Source organism: Notolabrus celidotus, chromosome 19 (genome assembly GCF_009762535.1).
Source record: "Notolabrus celidotus isolate fNotCel1 chromosome 19, fNotCel1.pri, whole genome shotgun sequence".
Classification (NCBI taxonomy): domain Eukaryota; kingdom Metazoa; phylum Chordata; class Actinopteri; order Labriformes; family Labridae; genus Notolabrus; species Notolabrus celidotus.
Genome location: NC_048290.1, coordinates 27,287,530 through 27,311,655, shown reverse-complemented (window position 1 = coordinate 27,311,655; position 24,126 = coordinate 27,287,530). Strand labels below are relative to the sequence as shown.

At 40.7% G+C, this 24,126-nt stretch overlaps 1 protein-coding gene across 1 annotated transcript in view; it reads right to left on the bottom strand.

Moving 5' to 3' along the window:
• Positions 1-23,071, bottom strand: part of hook3 (hook microtubule-tethering protein 3) — a 42,894-nt gene extending 19,823 nt beyond the window's left edge. The window contains exons 1-8 of the mRNA XM_034709582.1: positions 22,830-23,071; positions 7,230-7,315; positions 7,064-7,136; positions 6,854-6,904; positions 6,478-6,610; positions 6,316-6,383; positions 3,866-3,928; positions 3,514-3,597 (exon numbers count right to left, since the gene is read on the bottom strand). Coding sequence (XP_034565473.1) covers positions 3,514-3,597; positions 3,866-3,928; positions 6,316-6,383; positions 6,478-6,610; positions 6,854-6,904; positions 7,064-7,136; positions 7,230-7,315; positions 22,830-22,886 — 615 coding nt within the window. The 5' untranslated portion in view covers positions 22,887-23,071. The remainder of the gene's footprint in view (positions 1-3,513; positions 3,598-3,865; positions 3,929-6,315; positions 6,384-6,477; positions 6,611-6,853; positions 6,905-7,063; positions 7,137-7,229; positions 7,316-22,829) is intronic.
• Positions 23,072-24,126: the final 1,055 nt, after the last annotated feature.

Below are 24,126 nucleotides of genomic sequence, written 5' to 3'. Positions count from 1 at the left end.
GAGAAAAGAAGTTGAATGAAATCAGGAGGGAGAGAAAGGGGTTTGATTCAGAGGTGGGAATCAGAGGTCAATAAAGAAAGTGCATGGAGAACAAGTAGGAAGCAAAGGAGCATGAGAGGTGTAGGGAGGGAAAGATGGAAAGGATGGATGACGAGGGTGTTAAAAAGGGAGAGAAGAGAGGAGACAGAACATTAGAAAGCACTGAAACTGATATTTTTAAACTGTATATCTCAAGCTTCTTAGAAGAGCATGTACAACCATTGACGCATTCAGTTATTTTCAACCACTGCATCCACTCTGGTAATAAAGCAAGCACACACCAAACACAAACCTCGACAAGGCAAACCAAAACACTCCAACATGGCAAAGAGGGCCGGTTTGATGTCGCCTTCTCAATATTATTGACAGGTAATCAAACTCCACACAGAGCAAAGCAGGAAGCTGTTTGGATCGAATGTAAATACTGAAATGTCACAAGTGGTGTCAATAATTGGTTGAATAACATAAGATCAAATGTGTTTGAGGGTCTGAAATGATGCTTTTTTTTTCCCTTTTTGGAAGCAAGGCAATTGTACGTTCTGTAAGAATGGTTCACGCTTCTTTTTGTTTTCTTTTTTAGCACCTTCTATGAGTAAAATGTGTCCAATCTAAATGTCTGTATTTGTATGTGGAAGTGTAAAGCAAGAACTCGCATCAGCATGAGCAACATATTTTGAACACAGCTCTAAAAGCAGAGAATAGTTGATTGTATTCATTCTCAAAAGCAGAAAAGGATTCCATTTAAACATACTGAACTCCTCCAAGTGTGTGCAATAATGCTGCAGATGGGGTTTAATCCAAAGAGGATACAAATAGAAATAGCTACATAATTTATGAATGATGCAGAATATACACTATGTCTATATTCAGCAGTACTGACAAGAAATGCTGTCTTCCCCGATCTTCAAACCATGCTTTTACCTCACTGTCTAGTGTAACTGTTGAAGAGCATGAGACACACTGAGGTGAAACAGCAGAGGGTAATTAGTGGAAGGGTGACAACTGACACACCCACATAAAAGACTGCAGCTGTGGCTGGTGTGCCCCAGAAGGACCACGTGTACACATGTGCACAAACACTTGTGTGCAAATGTGTACACACACACATGCACACATAATCAGGAGAGGTGGTGGGGGGGGGGGGCTAGAATCCAAAAGGGGGATGCTGGTGCAAGCAGACTGAAAAAAATCCAGGGACTATTAGACACAGCACACACTATCAATGTCAAATAGAGACAGGAAGAAAAGAAAGTTTGGATTTACCCTCTCTTCTAGCTCATTTAAGTCTAACCTCAGTCTATCACGCTCCTCTTGGACATGGAGGGCCTTTAAAGCAAGGCACACAGTATTGAAATAGTCAGGAAATAAGAGGACACACAACAGGAGAGCAGGTAAGCCTTTAAACTGCAGCTCCATTTTTCAGTGGAAACTTTATCATTAGAAGAGTGTGAATGATAAATAAATACGCTCATGGGGATCTGCTGTTTTAACTTGATCATTAGAGACATACAGTGAGTATTTATCTTCAATATTTTAAAACATGTATCCCACAGAATAAAGAAAAAGAGTGCAGAAACAAGTCACTTGTGTTGCCAGTGTACGTGAGCAAAAAGGGAGCTGCCTTTAAAGTGTACACACACAGCTTTAAATCATGAACAGAACCAGTAAAACAGTCCAATAACAAATCATAATAATAGAAAAGTAGGAAGAGCAGAGACTAATGAGGAATGTTTTTTCAGCATGCTTTTTTTCTTCTGTAGATTAACCTTGATGAACTATTCGGTTCATCGTTCAGCACATACAGGTTCAAATTGACATGACACAGCGCTCATTTACCTGCAGTGTGTCACACATATTTTGTATTTTAGACCGCAGTTAATCAGAACACAACAAGGCTAACTCTTGATGCCTGACACCCAGTAGTTCAAGTTAAACATTTCCTTAAAGGTGACATATCACGCTTTTTTCATCAATATATATTGGTCTAAGAGGTCCCCAAAACATGTCTTTAAAGTTTATGCTCAAAAAGACACTTTGAAATCAGATTTTGGCATGCCTGAAAACCCCTCTTCTTCAGTCCTCCTCAGAACACTCTGTTTTCTCTCTGACCACGCCCCCTCAGGAAGTGGATGTGCCTCGGCTCTCCAGCACGTTGATCTAATGTTTACATGTTGACTGAATATACACGGCTGCTCAGAGATCACATTACTTCAACCCTCTGAATCTGATCCAGACGGAGAGGCGCCTGCAGCAGGACCTTTCTGAAGGATTGGTCACAGATTTAGTGTTTCTTGTTGTTTTATTTATCAGTATGTCGACGTGTGTCTTGGTACTCAGCTACGAACATGTAGCTATGTGGCTATGCTAACTAGCGCTAGCACTTATCCATGACAAATAAAAATCATCCACTAGATCTTCAAATCTGCAGACGTGGGGAGTAAAACCGACCTCTACAGCAGGACCTTTCTGAAGGATTGGTCACAGATTTAGTGTTTCTTGTTGTTTTATTTGTCAGTATGTCGACGTGTGTCTTGGTACACAGCTAAAGCTACAGCTATGAACATGTAGCTATGTGGCTATGCTAATTAGCGCTAGCACTTATCCATGATAAATAAAAATCATCCACTAGATCTTCAAATGAGCAGACGTGGGGAGTAAAACCGACCTCTGCCAGAAAGGCAGCGGGACCTTTTCTGAAGGATTGGTCACAGATTTAGTGTTTCTTGTTTTATTTGTCAGTATGTTGACGTGTGTCTTGGTACACAGCTATAGCTACGACATGTAGCTATGTGGCTATGCTAACTAGCGCTAGCACTTATCCATGATAAATAAAAATAAGTAAAACCGACCTCTGTGTTTATTAAGACAGCCTACAACTAGCATGCCTCCCTCCTAAGCTCCTTGTTAGCACACATTTGTGCAGGTAATGAAAAACGGAGGGGTTGAGTTGTATTTTATACAGTCTATGGGCTGAACAAGCTCCGAGCTCTGACTCCGTGACAGACCGGATATTGTTGTGACGTAACAAAAACACGGAAGTCTGAAACGGCTCGTTTCAGACACATTTACAGAAAGGTGGAGAAATCAGAACAGGGGCAGAATGGATTTTTTTCATTCTCGGGGGGTTTGCAGACATGCCAGGGAAACATATTTCAGGTAGAGAACCATTAAAAAGTCCATTTTGCATGATATGTCACCTTTAAACATGCTGATACTTCATTTATATTTTTTGACTTTTTGGAAACTTGGAGCAATTTCAAATCATTCTGTTACAACAGTGAAGTGATTCACTTCCATGTCAATCAATCAATCACAGTTTGTTGTTAAATGTCACTGTATAAACCAAACTCTAGCCTTACCCACTGGTAGCGTTAACTCTCAGGTTAAGCCATTCAGACATATGACGTGTGATGACGTAAGACGCTGTGGTCGGAAAGTCTAAAACAGAGGTCCATGTAACTGCATCAAACCAACCTGCATGTCAAGCTCACGACACCTCTGGGCGATCTCTTCCTTGGTAGCCAAAGCATCGTTCAGCTCCTCTGCCGTCTTCTTCAGCTGAGAATAGAAAGTAACAACAAATAAACAAAACAGAGAATGTGTGATCTGATGGATACATCTATAGGGTCATACAAAGAGGATTGTCGAGGAAAGTAAGTAAATGATGCAGTTGATACACAGTATGATGCTAGCTTCTCCTAAAATCCAGCTGCTTTTCATGTTTGTGGCCAAACAAGAAGGCGAAGGAAGCATAGAATGAAAGGGAGTGTGCTGAACAGAAGAGTTAGAGGCTCCACAGTGAGGTTATTGTGTAAAATCTCCATACCTGTCTGTCAAGATCGGCATATGAGTCAGGTCCTCCCAACACTGGAGTCTCTTTACTCATCAGCTGCAGAAACACACAGAAAATGTTTTAAGCACAGGACAAGTGAAGGGTAAGAGCAAAAAAAAACAGTTATTCCTAGTTAAGTAATGATGGCAGTCATCCTGCGACTGTGTATTCCTACAAGATTAAAAACAGGTTCTACATACTTACCAAATCAGCAATAAATTAGAAATGTTGCAATTAATAAAAAGTAGGGATGTCACGATCAGCTTTTTAGGCCCCCGATCCATATCCGATTTTTTTATATATTGAATATTTGCAGATCCTGAGTCCCGATCTGATACCTTTGTTTGCCTAGACAATAGTTGCACAAGAGCTAAGAGAGTTGAGCTGTTCACTGTTGTTTTCCTTTAAAAAAAACCCAACTAAAATATGTCTTATGTTTATTCCATTTGACTTAAAGGTGACATATTATGCTCTTTTTCATCAATATATATTGGTCTAAGAGGTCCCCAAAACATGTCTTTAAGGTTATTGCTCAAAGAAACACTTTGAAATCAGATTTTGGTCTGCCTGTAAACCCCTCTTTTTCAGCCCTGCTCAGAACAGGCTGTTTTCTGGGTCTGTGCCTTTAAATGAGAATGAGCTGTCTGACCACGCCCCCTCAGGAGGGGAATGCGGCCTCGGCTGTCCAGCACGTTGATCTAATGTTTGCATGTTGGCTGCTCAAAGACCCACGTTACTTCAACCCTCTGAATCTGATCCAGAATCTGATCCTGACGGAGAGGCGCCTGCAGCAGGACCTTTCTGAACGATTGGTCACAGATTTAGTGTTTCTTGTTGTTTTATTTGTCAGTATGTAGACGTGTGTCTTGGTACACAGCTACGAACATGTAGCTATGTAGCTATGCTAACTAGTGCTAGCACTTTTCCGTGAAAAATAAAAATCATCCACTAGATCTTCAAATCTGCAGACGTGGGGAGTAAAACCGACCTTTGTGTTTATTAAGACAGCCTACAACTAGCATGCCTCCCTCCTAAGCTCCTTGTTAGCACACATGTGTGCAGGGAATGAAAAACGGAGGAGGAGTTGAGTTGTATTTTATACAGTCTATGGACTGAACAAGCTCCGAGCTCTGACCCCCATTACAGACCGGATGTTGTTGTGACGTATGAAAAACACTGAAAACTGAAACGGTTCGTTTCAGCACACATTTACAGAAAGGTGGAGAAATCAGAACAGGGGCAGAATGGATTTTTTTCATTCTCGGGGGGTTTGTAGACATGCCAGGGAAACATATTTCAGGTAGAGAACCATTAAAAAGTCCATTTTGCATGATATGTCACCTTTAATCCATCTAGCATTGTTGCAAGACTCATAATCTGTTTTACAAGCTCTGCTGAATGCGACCTATGACACTGGTGTGCATGTATTACAGCACGCTTAAATCTATGCCTGCTCTGAACTCTCACAAGACAGTGTGTGATTCACAATGGCTGCGAGGCGGAGAACATAAATATTGGGAGTGACAGCGAGATCGAAACATGCCCGGTTACATGCCACAAGCTACGGAGTGGCATGCCGGCATAGAAAAGGGCAGCTGCCGCTAGCCACGAGTTTGCAGACAGTCACAGACTGTCCTGTGTTTGGTTTATGTTTTCGCCTTTTTGAACCATATGTCCCTGGAGAGTTACCGTAGGGTGCATATAGCAGAGGTTTTTTCTGTAATGTGTCTGGCGGTGCACATGTGAGCTCTACAATAACATTTAAATCATGGCTTGAGTTCTACTTAAATGTTTCATTTATTATTTTCTCATTATGTTCACACAGTTAAAGGTGCTGTGAGGAACTTTTGTTTTGTATCGATTCTGGCGCCCCCCTTGTGGACAAAGTGATACCTCTTATCTCTTGTCCTATACATGCAACAGTAGTGTTTTCAACTAAAGCCTCATTCTGTTGTCTTTTAACAGTCAACTTTATCAGGCAATGGGATTATTTTCCATGAAAACAGTCAAATAAAGGGTGTTTCTAAAGCAAGATGTCCATCATCTGGTCTGACACCTACCCCCTCAGGGCGGTTTCAGGCATTAAAAACGACAACAGAGAAGGTGCCAGTGTTGCTGCTGATGGACTTGTTTGCTATTGAAAGTCATAAAGAGGCATCAGTATCATTTTCAGTCTGTTTCTCAGCCAGTTCAAAACTCCTCACAGGGCCTTTAAGCAAACTCAGAACATTCAATTACACTTGTGTGTCAGCCTTCAGCTGCAAATTGTGTTCAGTGACAGCGGACGTAAATGATTGGATGAGATGATCGGCTCAAATGAAGATCACCGATCAATTAAAAAACGCCCAGATCATCTCCGATCCAATAGTTGAGATCAGCATCGGGACATTCCTACTAGAAAGTCAAAATCAGACAAACAAGGTCGAACAAAAATGATAGTTCACCTCTTGGATGGCTGTCATGACAACATGCTGCACAGACTCCTCCATCATCATTATGGTCTGGATGTATTCTAGAGATCACAAAACAGGAACAAGGTGAATTTACATGAACATTGTTTTCCAGTAACACTACATAACCCTGCACACTCATTATGGGATATGCACCTTGTTTCTGTTCACAGTTGACAGCACAGCCCAGGAGAAGTTGCAGCATCCTCCCTAACTCTGCTGCATCCGAGTGCTCTCCGATAAGGTTCACGTCTGGTAATGTGAAGTCGTTGATGTGCTGGCCCAGGACCTAAACAGGGACAACGCAGACCAATCATACATTGACCCATACATTACACTGTTAACATTTGTATGTCTGTGTTTTATTGTTATTGCTTGTTTTTGTTTCTTTCTGTCCTTTATTCCTTATATCACACATGTCATGTTTATCATGCAGGCAGTCACATTTTCTCTGTGCCAGCAATTCTTCTCCTTATTCAGTCTGAGCTCTAGGAAATGATTAAGTCTTATGAATACAGCCGATTTTTCTTACCTCCTGATTATAGTCGAGGATGCCTTTTAAGACTTTCTTTAGATTGCTGATCTGAAACAAGAAAAACATTATAAATACACAAAATACAATAACTAGATACAGATGGTATTCATCTACATTTAAAAGGGTCTGCTATTTTTTGCAGCTAATTGGAAATCAAGGACATGGTCTAAGAAAAGCTGTGACAAAATGTCAATAAGAGAAGCTTACCTTTAGCCTCCAGTTGTCCCCGACCTCTGGCTTGACTCTACTAATCCAAGCATCATTGAAATAAACTAAATCTCTGGAAATGCAGACAGACAACAGAATGTGGATTTAGAGGTGTGAAAAGGCAGCTGATGACAAAGATGCATACGAACTTTGAACAAGAACTTACATTTTCTGTAGTGCTTGAGCCATGACGATGCCGCTCGTCAGGTCTTCTACTGTCTTGCATGGAGCCTCCACTCCAAATGTCTGAATCTAAACAGGAAACAGACACCTGTTAAGCACTGGGTGCAGTTTTGTTAAATCTGACTTTAATCTAATTGAAACACAAAACAATCACTGTATTTGACAAGCTGTGGCGAGGTCCTCAGTTTACATGCAGAAATGGAACGTCGTTTTGAACATTTGTGATAGGCTGGATGCTGTGGGAACTGAACTTTCTTTTTTATACACACTCTTGTATTAGTCAGACCCTTGCACTTCCTGCGACAGCAAGATTTTATTTTTCCACAGCTTCATTACATCACTTCTTTCAGATCCTTCCTCACTTGAAATGCCTTTGTTCTATTTCTCTTTCCTCCTTAGCATTCTGCACCGCTTCTCCTCTCTGCAGGCTAAAAAGTCTGAAGCTCAGAGAGAAGTGAATATTTTCCAGTCGCACGCCAGAAGCCCACGTGCAGAATGAAAACAGGAAGCTGAGGGAAGGAATGTTGGATTTCTGACAGAGAGAAAATGACGAGGTTGAAATACTTCCTGCGCATTGCTCCATTGGTCTCGCTTTTCACTACGTGGCACAACACTGAGCTGTCAAACCCTGATTTGTAGAAAGGGTAGAGCACAAACTGATTTGCTGAGGAGTTTTCTGTGACAGCATATACAGTAGTGCTCATAAGTTTACATACCCTGGCAGAATTTATGTTTTCTTGGCCAATTTTTCAGAGAATATGAATGATGACACAAACACTTTTCTTGCACTCATGGTTAGTGGTTGGGTGACGCAATTTATTATCAAAGAACTGTGTTGTCATTTGCTTATCAATTGCTTTCTTCCGGCGACTCGACCATGCAGCCCATATTTCTTCAAGTGCCTCCTTATTGTGCATCTTGAAACAGCCACACCACTTTTCTTCAGAGAGTCCTGTATTTCAGCTGAAGCCATTTGTGGGTTTTTCTTTGCATCCTGAAATTTTTTCCAGGCAGTTGTGGCTGAAATTTTTGTTCGTCTACCTGACTGGTTCGGTTTCAACAGAATCCCTCATTTTCCACTTCTTAATTAGAGTTTGAACACTGCTGATTGGCATTCTCAAGTCCTTGGATATCTCTATAAATCCCTTTCCTCTTTAATACAGTTCAATTACCTTTTCCCGCAGATCCTTTGACAATTATTTTGCTTTCCCCATGACTCAGAATCCAGAAGTGTCAGCCCAGAAACTCACTGACCTTTTGTACACACACACTGATTACAAGCAAACAGATCACAGGTGAGGATGGTGACCTGTAATAGCCATTCAAAGCTGTTTGTGTCAACTTGTGTGCATGTTATCAGGCCACAATCACCAGGGTATGTCAACTTTGGATCAGGGTCCTTTGGGTAGTTTCTGTTGTCATTATGATATGAAAAGAGTAAACACAGTTGTTTGAAAAATAAATGGCTTCACTCAACCACTAACCATGAGTGAATTTTTTTATTTCTTATCATTCATATTTTCTGAAAAATTGCCAAAAAACCCACAAATTCTGGCATGTAAACTTATGAGCACAACTGTATAAATATATATATATGTACATCTTTTTATTGCAAAACATACATAGTGCACAGACAAACACACATATAGACAACAACAGACAACATAAATAAAGAGGTGAGACAATTACAAAGACTACAGAACACTTAGATAAATGGGTGCCTCTTTTGTTTGCAGGGTATTAGATGTTAGTGAATGTATTGTATCTGTGTGTGTGTGCTTGTCAGTGTGGGTGTGCGCATGTGCAGGTGGACATTCTCAATTACTCTGATGATGGGGCTTATTAGGTTGAATTATGGAGAGAAAGAAGAAAGTGATAAAAAAAAAGCAATCAATAAATAACAATAAGAATAATATTAATAAATTATATAAATATATATACTGTGACAACATATTGATGAGGGATGTGGTTAAAATTCCTGATGACGGATTTACCCTGGATCAACATAAGGTAACAGGGTAGAAATGAACAAAGTGGGTGCTTTTGGTAAGACTCCATCTGGGCACAGCAGAGTCTTATTTTACTTTATTTCTTCACTTGATTGCAGTTGACGCATTCATTAGATAATTCAAACTCAAACTAGATATGTGTTTTAAGTACAATAATATATATATATATATATATATATATATTTCTCTTCATGATTCTTTAATCATTACTTTGAATATACATTTATTTTCTTATTTTTCTTACTATTATTACTCTTAATTTAACTATCATTGTCATATTTATTGCTTTATTCAGTTATTTACCTTTTTACTTATTAGAAGTACATCAACACAATTTTATGTGTATGCGTGTATGTATGTATATACAGTATATATAAATGTATTATTTCAATTTATGTATGTATGTATGTATGCATTATTAGTATCTTTTTTTTTTGTCTTTTATGTATGTGTACATATATGCATACATATGACTATGTTTAAAACATGAAAGATGTTAGATGAAATAATGGACCTGTATTGTAAAGTTTGCGTTTTGCCAATAAAAAACAGACTCCAGCTGGGCTTTAGTGTTTACATCCCTTTTTTTATTGTAACCAACAGAAACCCCCTTCATAGTTCTTATGGCTGAAAAGATTTTATTGTGAGAAGTGTCTGCAAGTGTTAGCAATATTTAGGCTATTTACCTAGTGCTGTCTCAATCCACTGCTTTACTGCATTAGAGCAGCTTTATGCAAAATATACTTGATGCAAGAAAAAGACTACAACTACTCATAGTGAAAGATCTTTCTGGAACAAGTAACAAATTAAGTAATACTTTTATTTACTTATTACTCATCTTTAAAATATACTGCAGAGGTTTTGGACAGGTAGAACTGAGCATTACACTCATAACTTGTAAGGCCTGTAATACTATTTATTAACAGAGACAGAGAAGAGTAAACAAGAAGATACCGGACACTGCACACAGGGAAAGGACACACTGCACGGCATGAGGACAGCATGACCCTCAAAATAACATTTGCAACATCACATGATAGAATAACAACTCTTAAAGGTTTCTGAGAGGATTAGGACGACAAATGAATCCATGGTCTTCTCTCAAATGCAACTGTGAGATTTCCATGTGGGCATCTTTAAATGTTGTGTAGAAAAACATTTCAAACATCCCAATGAAGCTGAGATCTTCCTCAGACCATCGTTGTTTACAGCTCCAACCTCTGAATAACTGACTCGTTATCAACACGACACTCCTCTACGTCTGCTCTCAAACAGTCCCTCATCATTCACACTGCTTCTAACAAGGACTGCACCATATTATCAGAACATTATCGGTATCAGACGATATTGGCTTAAAAATGAACTATCGAACATCGGCCAACATGCCGATCTCCACCGATATAATGAACCAATAAACTAATGGGCTGCTGCACACATGTTGGGCTCATGTTTTAAAGGTGACATATCACGCTTTTTTCATCAATATATATTGGTCTAAGAGGTCCCCAAAACATGTCTTCAAAGTTTATGCTCAGACCAGCAAAGAAAATCCAATTTCAAAATCCAATATCGTGCATCCCTACTTCTAACTAGCTATCAGTGTTGTCAGGTTGCCATGCTCCAAATGAGATAGTTCCTCAGCATATACATTGAGACACTTGTTTCTGGAGCGGCGCCACTGATCACTGGCCCGGTGCCAACACATAAAGGAGCCAAAACAACCCCCTGATTACATAACAGCAACTGTGAATGAGAGGAAACTTTCCCTCTATGATACGCTATGGTTGGGTGTCTCTGTTGTGAGGCCAAATGCAATGCATATGTAACGATGTCAATGATTCAATACATTATAGATACATGTGCAACAACTACTGATGTAATACTGAATATGAGTCACACCCTTAACCACGATGCAGTGGCATTCAACACGTTCTGAGTCAACACAGTGTAATTGGATGGATGTGATATGATGGGATGCAATGATGTAAAGGTCCAGGAATGATGACGAAATAAATGAACCTTTCACAAAGAGGTCTTTCATAAGACGGCTACAGCGTCAGTCATTGTCGAACGAGAGGAGACAGTGGGGTATGGACATAGCTTGCAATACTTTGATCCCAAGCCTTGTGGCAAGCAGCTGTAAATTTATTCAAACTTGAGGCAGGGCATGCCGAGGCACTGACAGACGCCTCCACAGTTACACTTTGCTGCCGCCTCAGGTGAGTTAGAAGGTAAGTGGTACTGCCTTTTCACTTCAGAGCACATTCTGCAAATTGCATCTGACTTGTCAAGTTGCCCATCTTTCTTGTAAAACCTGAAGTGTTTCCAAACTTTCACTATGCAGCTCAAGGTGGTGGGCATGCTTTTTCCTGTAATGCTACTTGATCTTGTAGAGTGAGTAACATAGGGACTTCTTGTGTCATATGCTAGGGATGGGCAATTTTTTTTCAATTATTCAAATTAGGGGTGCAACGGATCAAAAAACTAGCGGTTCGGATAGGATCACGGTTTTGAGTCACGGATCGGATCATTTTTCGGATCAGCAAAAAAAAGAAAAAAAAGAAGACAAGACAAATATAACTTTGTCCTCCTTTTATTTTGTAAAACCCTTGTAAACTTTTGCCCATTAAATAAAAACAACATTCAACTCAAAATGTACAGCTTGTGCAAAGCACCCTTTCTGTGGGCCCAGTCCTGCCTCAGTCACTGCATTTCATGGCATGGCAAGTGAAGGAACAGAGGAACTTCAAAAGTTTCACTCCATTCTTCTTCAAATCTCTGATTTTCACCGTCCACTTTTTTTTTGAGCTGCAAACTGTGAACACAACGTTTTGGTGCATTCTAGGGTCCAACAGTTGGCAAAGTGCCAATCAAGCGGCAAACTCCGGTCTCAAACGATGAAGCCAATGCGGAAGTGATATAAACTGCAATACATCGAAAATACGCTTGAGGCTGGCTGCAGAAACACCGGAAACCACATAGATATTAATGGGAAAAAGACGATCTTTGCAGCATTAATAAACATGTTTACAGCCTGGTTCAAAAAACGGCTTGGCCCTACAACGCTAATCTCTCTAATGGCACACACTGTACGGGGGGTGAATTTTTTTCTAACGTGACGGTTCAGAAGATATTAAGATTATGAGTTTTGCCCAAATAAGGACATGACTGACGTGACTCCCGGTCGGGAACACACAGCCATTGGCTAAGAGACTCACACTACGTCACACTCTGCCTAGTTGAGTTCCGCATTACCAATATGGCTGCCGCCGTCGATTGGCTTCAAAACAGCTCTCAGGAACAGATGGGTGACGTCACGGATACTACGTCCATATTTTTTACAGTCTATGGTGCCAATATGTGAACTGCTCCATACACCAAAGTGAAAGTTAAAAATTACACCCGCAGCAGTGGACTCTAAGTGACCCAGTAACAGCCTGTCTGCGTATCTGACATGGAGACAAGTCCCGCTAAACACACGGTGACTCGACCAAAACACAGAGTGAAGGAATGACAGTTCGGGGGACCATAAATAGGCGGCCGGATGCGGCCCGCGGGCCGCGTATTGACGGCCTCTGGTCCAGTGGGTGCGCAACGGAATTTCATAACGTGGTTCAAGCACATTCATCATTCACTGTATTTCACAGGGAAACCAAAATGCTCCCATACATGTGACTTACAAGATGCAGGAGGGTTTTTCAAGTTCCTCTGCTCCTTCACTTACCATGACTACCGCTGCGCTTGACGAGTGAGTGTGGATTGAACATGCGGTCATCACGTGAACACGCGCAACTTTTTTCATCAACCGATCCGCGGACCACGTCCGTGCCGAACCGTGGAGAGGCATCCGTACGGATCACGGATCAACGATGATCCGTTGCACCACTAATTCAAATATTTGCTCACTTAGTAAAAATTCAACAGTTACTGCATATATTTTCTCATTTTAAAAAGGTACACATTTGTATCGTTCTTACCGGTGCCGGGTTCTAATACAGTATTCCCGCCAGACGGTGGCTATAGAGCGTCTTAAAGCTGTTTGCTAGCTGCATAAAGTAACAGAAGAAGAAGACTGCTAACAGCAAATAGCATTAAATAGCAATGTACACATGTATTTCCAGAGACTGAGCATGGCTGTAAAATATAGTCTCTTGCGCTGCTCTCGTCACTCGCTGGGTGGAGGTGTTTTAAGTTTAAAGCATGTTTCAGAATCAGCTGACTGAAGGTGTTGTTCTCAGCTGAGACGCTCAGCTGGCGGCTGCAGCTGAGTGACAGGTCTCAACAAGCGTTTTTTTTCTCCGCAGGCGGACTGATTCTGACCCGGTTGCGCTCCCGGCTGACACCTGACCACATTTAAATGCTTATTTGTCTTAATAAGAATGAGTAGACAGAAAACTGGACACTGTGAGTCTGAAATCTGATTCTGTTCAGTTGTCTTGTTTCAGTAAATCCACATGTTGTAGTCTGAGTCTTCACTCTATGACCATGCGTCCACAGAGATTATTTCTAAGCCTGCTCCTTACGTTGATATTCAGAGTGTTAACATATTGAACACCTCAATATGATCCGTAGCTGTTTAATACCGTCAGTAATATACACTGTGTCTGAAGGAACATTTAATTTAGGGGGAAAAGACGCATTTGACATTATTTTTGACTTGGAAAACTTTCATGTTTTTTTTAATGATTAAATGATAATTGATGGTGAACTTTTCCAAAAACTGATCACGGAAAATACTTGAAATGTACATCCCTAATTCAAAGAGATTTACCTTGTTTGTTTTAACATTTAATACTTTCATTTGGGAATTGTTCACTTTCCATTTCTCTATAATTGTTCTGAAATTTTCCAACAAGGTATTTTTGGACGGGGATTTTAGTTTTTTTGCAAGGTGCTGAAAAAAAGTGTGCAGTGGTTTTATTTGAGTTACAACACCTTAAAAATGAAAAATGATTACTTTGTTTACAAAAAAATATAAGAGAACAAATATATATTGCAACTGTCCACATCTGAGAATTGAAATAAAATAATAGATATTTAAATTTTGAGTTCAATCCAGTTTTTTTGAAATCGTTAAAGAATCGTGAGTGAATCGTATCTTAAACCAAAAATTGGGATTTGAATCGAATCGTGGGTTGAGTGTATCATTACATCCCTAGTGTTTTGGCTTGAAATGCCCATCTCTATTATATCCTGTACAGAGGCTACAGTCCTCGTCACAGGGGTCGTCGGTTCAATTCCCGGCCGGTCAACCATTTCCTGCATGTCTTCCCCCACTCTCTACTCCCCACATTTCCTGTCTCTCTTCAGCTGTCCTATAAAATAAAGGCCAAAAAAAAAAAAGCAAGATGTGTATGTATTTAAATACAACACTAAAATACATTTTCAAACAGGTAAAAATAACAGCAAGTTCTAAAAGTGTTTTACCATGTAAACAATACAGCAAAATACAACATTTAAGACCAGATTGGATGAGGTAATGCAACAAATATATTGGTGTTCTCTTGGGGATGCACATTGCTAAAATTAAGTGTAAAAATGAAAGCATTATGGTATAAATTATTGCTAATACACCAACATTTTAAAGCTTGGTGATGTCCCTTTGCCACAGCAACAACTAGTCCACATTATTTCCCTCTGCAGAAAAATGACAACCCACAGAGGGACTGTACAGACTTGTAGATAGCCTATCAAAGTGACTACGGTTGATGTTCCTTGACATGTAATATCTCCAGTGCTTGATATCAGGTTGCCATTCTGGTCGACACATATCTATTTCAGGAGCTCATCATTACAAGATCAGTATGCCGGACACTTTAGGTCCCAAAACATCCAAATCAACTGAGTGGCCGAGAGTATTTTAGCCCCTTTCTGCAGGCCCCTGTAGCTATTATAACCCTCTATACTATTGTTCCCAAGCAGCTATAGGTTCTCATGGCTACACAGGCTTCACATGCTTGACTGCATGTTAGATCTACAGAACTGCAGTTTACATGCCACTGGATTACAATGCCTTTAAACAGAATGTAGGCCCATGTGATGCCTCTTGAAAAGCCACAGTGGAGTAAAAACAGCTGAGTGTCTCTGAGTGTTGTTTTGTACAAAGAGTAATTGAGTTCATCGATTGTGTCACACTGGTGGCCTGAGATGCTCACCATGCAGACATTAAGTTTGTATTTTGGTGATTACATCTTCTATAAAAGTCACTTTGCTGTAGATTAAACCTTGCTTACAGCTGATTTTGCTGAAATGATTGCATCAATTTTGATATTTTTTGGAGAGGGAATGTCTATCCAAGTTACAAAAAAACAAATATGTCAATGTGTTGTTACTTTAAACTTTAGGGGTATTTACTGGACTTGTCATGTAGCTGATCAATCTGTACTAAGACTGTAATAATGTCTGGATTTGGAAACAGTGCAAAGTGTAGTGCTTGCGTTAAGCCGGTGAGCTGTTGTTCCTGGCCTGAGTTAAAGGTCGATGAGCTGCAGCCAGCAGTTTAAAACAATAGGAGCTCTCCACACGTCGTTGATTTAAGACGTTACATCAGAACTATTCACAGAAAGCTCCAGGTTAAGCCAGGTCTACTACATCATCAGGATGCCTGCCCAAACCAGCTTTCTGTGATTATATGAAGAGTAGGCCTTGAAGCGATGGCCAAATGTTAAGGAGAGCAACAACCGCCAATGCATCTATTGATTTGTGTTTCTCTTCATCAATATTGCACAAAAAAAAGGCTTCAACAGCTCCAAAGGCTGCTCAAAGCTCCAAGGTCTATTCTTCACTTAACCGTGTGACAGCTGCATCTATCTGAACCAGCAGACTTTGGTCCCTTCCTTGAACCCAGTGATGCTGAGTTTTATTTCTACATTTCAAAAACAGCATCTGCACAAGTTCTTGGTTACTTCCTCCTAACTCACCATTATATTCAAGCCAAGTGCTCACTTTTCTACCACAGAGCATTCATCAGTACATTATCTTAGGCTCTGTTAGTGCCCAATCTGAGTGTGAGCTGCAGCGTGATGATTGAAAATCCGTTCATCTAAGAACAAAGACTTATCATGGGAACTGAGGAATTTGGAGATTGGAGTTAAAAAGATTTGCTCATGTCCCACACCCGGGCCAGAATGTAATCAGTCTGGTTTGATTTAACATACTAGTGGAGTTACCTGCTAACAGCACAAATGAGAAGGTTTGTTGTAGTTTACCTGAAAGAAGTATAAAAGAGAGCCTGGATTACATGTGTCCACCTTGACTGCAGTGAACGCAATGAAGTCTGTTAGTGAATGAGAAAAGTTTGAAAAGGAACAAGAGGAATAGAGAAGGTTACTAAAGAAAGTAGGGGTGGACCGAAAATTCGGCCACCGAAGACTTTTATCACCGAAACAACATGGCTGAAACAGAATGTTGTGATGATGCAAGCAAAAACCACGGCCAGTGCTCCTTGTCTGGATAAGGGTCAACAGGTCTGCATCCGGTCTTCCTTTAATTCAGCACTAAAGCGTCTTCTAAGCACAGAGGTTGAGACGCACCACCGAGTGAAAACAAAAGTACACTCTTAGAGTCTGTCAGCACACGGTTCACTGAGATCTATTCAGATCCTCTGCACTTCATCGTGACTCTACCATAGACTGTATAAATGTAGCTATGTGTTCCCATCCAGGAGTCAAGTCAGTCATGTCTTTATTTGGGCAGAAACTCATTATCTTATTATCTTCTCTAAACCGTCACGTTAGAAAAAAATTCACCCCTAGTACAGTGTGTGCTGATAGAGAAATTAGCTATGTAGAGCCAAGCCGCTTTTTGAACCAGGCTGTAAACATGTTTATTAATGCTGTAAAGATCGTCTTCTTTGGATGGGTGTGTATGTGGTTTCTGGTGTTTCTGCAGCCGGCCTTGAATTGCAGTTTATAACACTTCCACATGGGCTTCATAATTTGAGACCGGAGGTTACCGCTTGGACTGTACTTGATCCACGTTATAAAGATCATTACTTGGATGTGGGAATAAAGCAGCGCGCACGAGAAATGATCCAGGTCGCGAGAACAGAGCGCAGAAAAAAGGACTGGTCTCTCTGAACCAGATGAGGGACATGCACCCTCGTTGTCTGATATGTTCAATGAGATCCTTGATTTTAGTGAGGTTAGTACACAGTCAGAGCCAGAAATGCAATGGTACTAATAATTGGTATAATACTTTCTTTCGGTTTTTCGGTTTTCGGCCTTGGTTTCCTCATTTTTGGTTTCGGCGAAGAATTTTCATTTCGGTGCATCTCAAAAAGAAAATGCATTCCTCCCAAGCGGCAACCTAGAGAATTGACGCCAATGCGGAAGTGTTATTAACTGCAGTTTATTGAGCGTCCGCTTGAGGCAGGCTCCAGAAGTACCAGAAACCACATACACACCAATTCAAAAAAGACGATCTCTACAGCAGAAATAAACATGTTTACAGCCTGGTTCAAAACACAAGTGTAGTCTGGATAGCAGGGGGGGGTTGAAACAGCTGACTTGATTGACTGGCAGGAACACTGTTGGCTAGGAGGCTAAAGGCCCACCTCTTTACCTCACACTAGCTTGACAGCAGTTAGTTTGAGTTCAGCATTTCCAATATGGCTCCCACCAAAGATTGGCCTCAAAACAGCACTTCCGAAACAGATGGAAAGAAGAGAAGCTCTGTGATGTTAGCTGAACTTCTCATCAACAAGAACAGTGTGATTATACTGAGAAAGCACGGACATCAAGCATTAAACAACCAGCAATAATACTCCTGAAAATACTGACTCAAGTACGATTAAGAAATCATCAAGCGGCAAACTCCGGTCTCAAACGATGAAGCCAATGCAGAAGTGATATAAACTGCAATACATCGAAAATCCGCTTGAGTCTGGCTGCAGAAACACCGGAAACCACATAGACATGAATGGGAAAAAGACGATCTTTGCAGCATTAATAAACATGTTTACAGCCTGGTTCAAAAAACGGCTTGGCCCTACAACACTAATCTCTCTAATGGCACACACTGTACTGGGGGTGAATTTTTTTTCTAACATGACGGTTAAGACGATATTAAGATTATGAGTTTTGCCCAAATAAGGACATGACTGACGTGACTCCCGGTCGGGAACACACAGCCATTGGCTAAGAGACTCACACTACGTCACACTCTGCCTGGTTGAGTTCCGCATTACCAATATGGCTGCTGCCGTCGATTTGCTTCAAAACAGCTCTCAGGAACAGATGGGTGACGTCACGGATACTACGTCCATATTTTTTACAGTCTATGGAAATCATGCACAAAAGATACAGAGGTCAGGAAAGGAAATCCACACCTACGAGTTTATGGAAGCATTTGGGAAGAGGACACAGTCAAGCTGTGGAGAGTGTGTCACATGGCTGTGTGTCACATGACTGGGGCTCGAGTGGTCTGAAAAGGCGATATTGTAAACACAGAAAAGCATAGAACTGAGATGAATAGATCTGCCATATGGATCTGCACTATACATCGGCACCTTGTCACCGAGATCGGATCGGTGCATCCCTAATTCGTACCCATCCCTACCCCACATGGGTACATCTTACAGAGTAACAGCCAGCTCTCTGGTCTGAAGTGCGAGTGTCCTCAGAAGGAATAATATCATGCCAATGCTACACACGTCAACCTTGCACATTAGTAGAGTGAGAGTCAGCGTGCATGTGGTGCCAGATGCAGTGATATCAGTTGCAAAAAATATACATACCACAAAAACAACCACGACACAATGCAACCAATGTATCCTGTTGTTGCCACTCTACAACACACGGTGTAGGTCTGAAGTCTTTTCACTACGTATCAGAGTGTTTCTTTCTTGTGCCCCAAACATACTCTCTCTGTGCACAGAGATGTCTGCAGGAGTAAAGTAAAGGTAGTGTCCTGTGACTGCACCGTCATGAGGTAGAATTCTATCACTTGCATCTTATTATCTTATTAGACAAACCAGCTTATATAACAGGAGACAACAACAACAACATGAAACAAATATCTAAAGGAGATTTAACTCTACAGGCACATCAAAGATAAACACAGGACAGATGTCTTCACTGCATCCTTTCAACATGTTTATTTATTTGTTAATTGATTACAACTGTTCCATCATGTAATTACATGATTATGCACTTATGAGTCAATTATGTATAACTATTAAATAACCTTAATAGTAGCAGCAACATGTTCCTCTCAGTGTCCATTTGATCAGAACCGCTTAGCAGGTCTTCCTCCTTTTACACTAACCCAAAGCAGAAGCAGTCCCAGACATCTTTGCTGCTCTTTCGTAAGAGTAACCGCCTCACATGGTTTGGTAACGAGCAGTCACGCCGTGTGCTGCGACTTCACAGATGACAGGTATGTGAGGAATGTTTGCATGGTACACAGTAACTGTGAACATGACGAAAGGCTTCAGATAAGCTAACCTAGGACAACAAAAGGAGGAGGAACCTGTGATGCAGACAGATAGCAATGCAGTTGTTGTTTACATGACATCACTTTTAATACAATCAATTTAGGTTTTCCATTATTGTCATAAAGGGTGGTGAATGGAAAGTTTTTTTATCAGGGGTGTAACGATTCATCTACTACATCCATGTATCAGTTTATATTCTTATGATCCGACTACATCTATATGTGATCGGCAAGTTGGCCTTCTGGACGACATATATGGATCTAACATCGTTTTAAAAGGTAATAAATCGATTGTATCCATACTAGGAAATAACTCATTGGATTTAAGCACAACAGACTTTATACTAGGGCTGTCAAAATTGCTCCAAAATGACAATCGAATATTCCCTCTAAAAAAAACATAGGTTTGAACTAGGGATGACCACAATTAATCAATTATCGATTAATTGATTGTTAAGAAATTACTCCCGTGGAACAAACATCATGTGGTCTCATATTACACTCATCTATCAGTGAGGTGTTTTAAGTTTAAAGCATGTTTCGATGTGAATCAGCTGTTAAAGGTGTTGCGCACAGCGGAGACGCTCAGCTGGCGGCTGCGGCTGTGCGTCAGGTCTCCACGTGCGCTTTTTAAAAGAGGATCAATACAAAACTGCTGCCAACAACGACACGGACACAAAGGTTGACAGCTTTAAACAGGATATTTCCCACCTTTGGATACGAAGGCAACAGACAGGTGGGAAATTCTGGTACGCTACGTTTACAGAGCAGCAACATCAGAGCCGTCTGGGCTTTTCTCCAGCGGGACTGATTATGAGCCGGTTGCGCTCCCGGCTGACACCTGACCGAATAAACATGTTTATTTTTCTCAATAAGAACGAGTAGACAGAAAACTGGACACTGTGAGTCTGAAGTACTTTTCTGTTAGTATTATGAGCCTTCAGTTTATAAGATTATGTCCGCGGAAAATATTTTAATGAGCCTGATCGTTGATATTCTGCGTGTCAAACATGTACCCGTATTCAATCCCGTCAGTTATATGCATTTTGTTGCTGTAGAAAATACAATTTAGGGGGAAAACAACGTATTTGGCATTGTTTTTGACGGAAGAATAATAATGTTTTTTCTTATCAATTAATCGATAATTGATCGTTAACATTTCCAAAAATCGATCACGGAAAATACTTAAAATGTACATCCCTAGTTTGAACCATTCAAATATCTAGATTTGCACATTATGTCAATAACAGGTGGACAAACTAATACAAGGAGACATAACTACTTGTATAGGTATATCTGTTTCAGATTTAACATGCCTAAAACATACCTACACATTACAAAACAAGTAAATGACCTAATGGCCTATACCGTAACACTTTGAAGACCGTAGACCTCTCGTTTGCAGACAACAAAACATAGCATGGCGGTCGGCAGAGGAGAGAGAAATGATCAAGCCACCATTGCGGTCCAGCGTGTGGAAACACTTTGGCTTTTGCAAAGACGGAGATGTTCTAAATAAGTCGCTCGCTGTTTGTAGGATATGTAAAGGTCAAGTAAAGTTACCACGGCAACACCACAAATCTATCCAACCACCTACTAAGGCGCCATGGGATCTCACACAACCCCAACCATCCAGGCATATCTTGCAGCGTTCATCAAGGTAACATCAGCTCTGCAGAAGCCTCAGGCCTCGCCAGCATTTTTATTCAGAGACTAGGACAAAACTCGACTCAGGCTAAAAACATCACAACAACATCAGGAGTCTAGGACTGTCCAGTATCAAGGGATTTATTTCACAGTCACACTGGTTGAATTTTTGGCTAAAAAGTTACTATATTGATTTCAAGTCACTGAATCATTTCTGATCGTATCGTCCTTTAATCATATCGGCAACCACCAATCATGATACGAATCGAATCATTGTTAAAAAGAATCATTACACCCCTCTTTTTTATACTTAAATGATGCTGTGATTGTTATCCCCAAATGGTCACATCAAGCAGCCAAGATTTAAGAAGCTGACTTATTTCCCTTATTTCACAAAAGGGAATGTGAACATTGATTTGATTGCATGCCAAGTCAAGAAGCACATGATTATGTAGACGCTTGCACTAAGCCCCACTGTAACAAGCACCACAGGCTTGTTTTCACTTTACACTACCAGCATTTGTGCCACTAGTTTATTGTGAAAACATGTCAGTACTAATGCAGATTCCATCACATGCTATCCCTGACAGCCAATGCACAATTCTGAGCATTACTTAGTGATGCAAGCTGATAATTATCAATGTGCAGTCAGTAACTTTACTTTATTGCTTGTGTCTGAATGTACATCACAATCCAGATCCTCTAGACTGGAGTGAGTTTATTACAAATTGAAGGTATGTGATATGATACATGGATATCATAATAACATCTGCATTTTCTTGAGATATCAACCATGTCTGTTTGAGATCAAGTGGAACCAACTCTTACATACCCTTGCATTAGCATATCTCAGCTTTAATGTGCAGTGTACAGTCTCAGGATGCAAGGCTGCTTTGGAACAATGTAAACACACACCAATCGTTAGCATGATGCTACAGCCTGATGGCTTGTTTGACTGGAAAGCTTAGACATCTGCTTTAAGGCTTTAACGGACAGATTCAGAGTACTTCTTTTTCTACAAAGTCAAAATCTTCTATATTGTATTTGTTACAGAGACGGGAAGGGGAAGAAGGCATGATGATACATTGGACAACAATGACAGGGATTCAGTCTCAGACCAGACACTGAGCTCCAACGTTATATCCTCAGTCGGGAGGAAAAAAAGCCAAAACAAGGCCAACGTCTCGGCTGTTTGACACCCTCACATCAAACAGACGTGAGGAAAGTTAAGCTAGCTACACATCTAAGTGCAAAGAACAAGTCCCCAAATCGAAGAATTGACTTGGTATGCGGTTCTCTTGCCGCTAGTAAGCAACACATCAGCAGCTAAAGTAGCGAACAGCTGGCCTGCATACGTAACCAACGTGAGCCCGTGTCATTTTCCTCCCGTTACACCAGCTAGCTCAGGCTAGCATGCTACGTAGCATCGCCGGCACCGGATAACTGTCTGCCAGGGAAAAGAAGCCCAAAAAACTACACATTATGTCACCTACCCATGTCAAAAGGCTTTCACAGAGCTCCATTCGATCCAAGGACTCTGATGTAGTCATTGTAAACTCACGTAGACCGACTTTGTTTGGTAAAGTGCCTGAGGTTGGCAGTCGGCTTCATGTACTCCCGAGGTCTCCGGCTCTCTGGGTGTCTCTCAGTCTGTGTCGGCCAATAGCCGGGTGCGCTGCTTCGCCAGTCCGGCGTCTGCCTGAGAGGAGGGATGGGTGGGCGGAGTCTACAGAGTCTACATAGAAGAAACTCCCATAATTACAGAGGAAGACTCCCGAAGGAGGATTTTCTGCTTGTGGGACAGGAATGTTACACAATACAAGTAGTGTTACATTTATACCATTATATACCCTCTACAAACAAGCACTGAAAACTCTGGATAAAAAAAAAAACAAGGAACTACCACCACTGTAACATTATTAAGAAATATAACTGAATGACTTTTGACAGTTTTCTTTGTTATGCAGATATGTGTCTGAAACTAATTCCTGATCAGGCCCAACCACCACTTTAACAATGTGTTACTCTGAAGGAACAATCTCAGGGAGACCAGGGCATCAGCAAGAGGAGACTGTTCAGCTAAACTGCATTTGGACAGTCTGCATTTTCAGTCAGAGCAGCAGAAAAATGGAACTCAATTCCTACCCACATTAGAGACTGTACAAACCTCAGTGTTTTTAAAAGTAAACTGAAATTATGGCTCAAGGAAAAACACTCATGTGATCACTGAGTTAATCCTCTGAATGCATCAAACTAGAGACAATGAAATGTCATTTTAAATGTGTAATCAAAATGTATGACACAGGACACATCATTGAATGTCTTCAGAGACATGGTGGCTGGAAATATTATATCTCAATCTAAAGGTTGGCGGTTTGATCCCAGCTCCTGCAGTCACATGCGGAAGTGTCCTTGGTTATAGTGACCTCAATATCATCCAAAACGACCAAAACAAATGTGTGTAAAATGTTGACATTTCTTATGTTATTAACAGCTAAAACAGCCTGGGGTCAAATTGACCCCAAGGAACACTGATGCGTAGGCCTGCATTTCTTTTACATGATATTGGAACATATCAACATTCTAATTTAACATTTTCCCAGTTGTCTTCATTAAATTAGGAAAAGTCGTGAAATATGAAGCCAAAAAAATGATGTTAGTCATTAATTTAAAGACGTTGAACATTGAATGGGGTCCAATTGACTCCAAGGATAATAGGACGGTTAACAAACACAACCTGTGGTAGAAGAGAGGACATGGACTAGTTGGGCTGGAGGAACCTGCTATTGA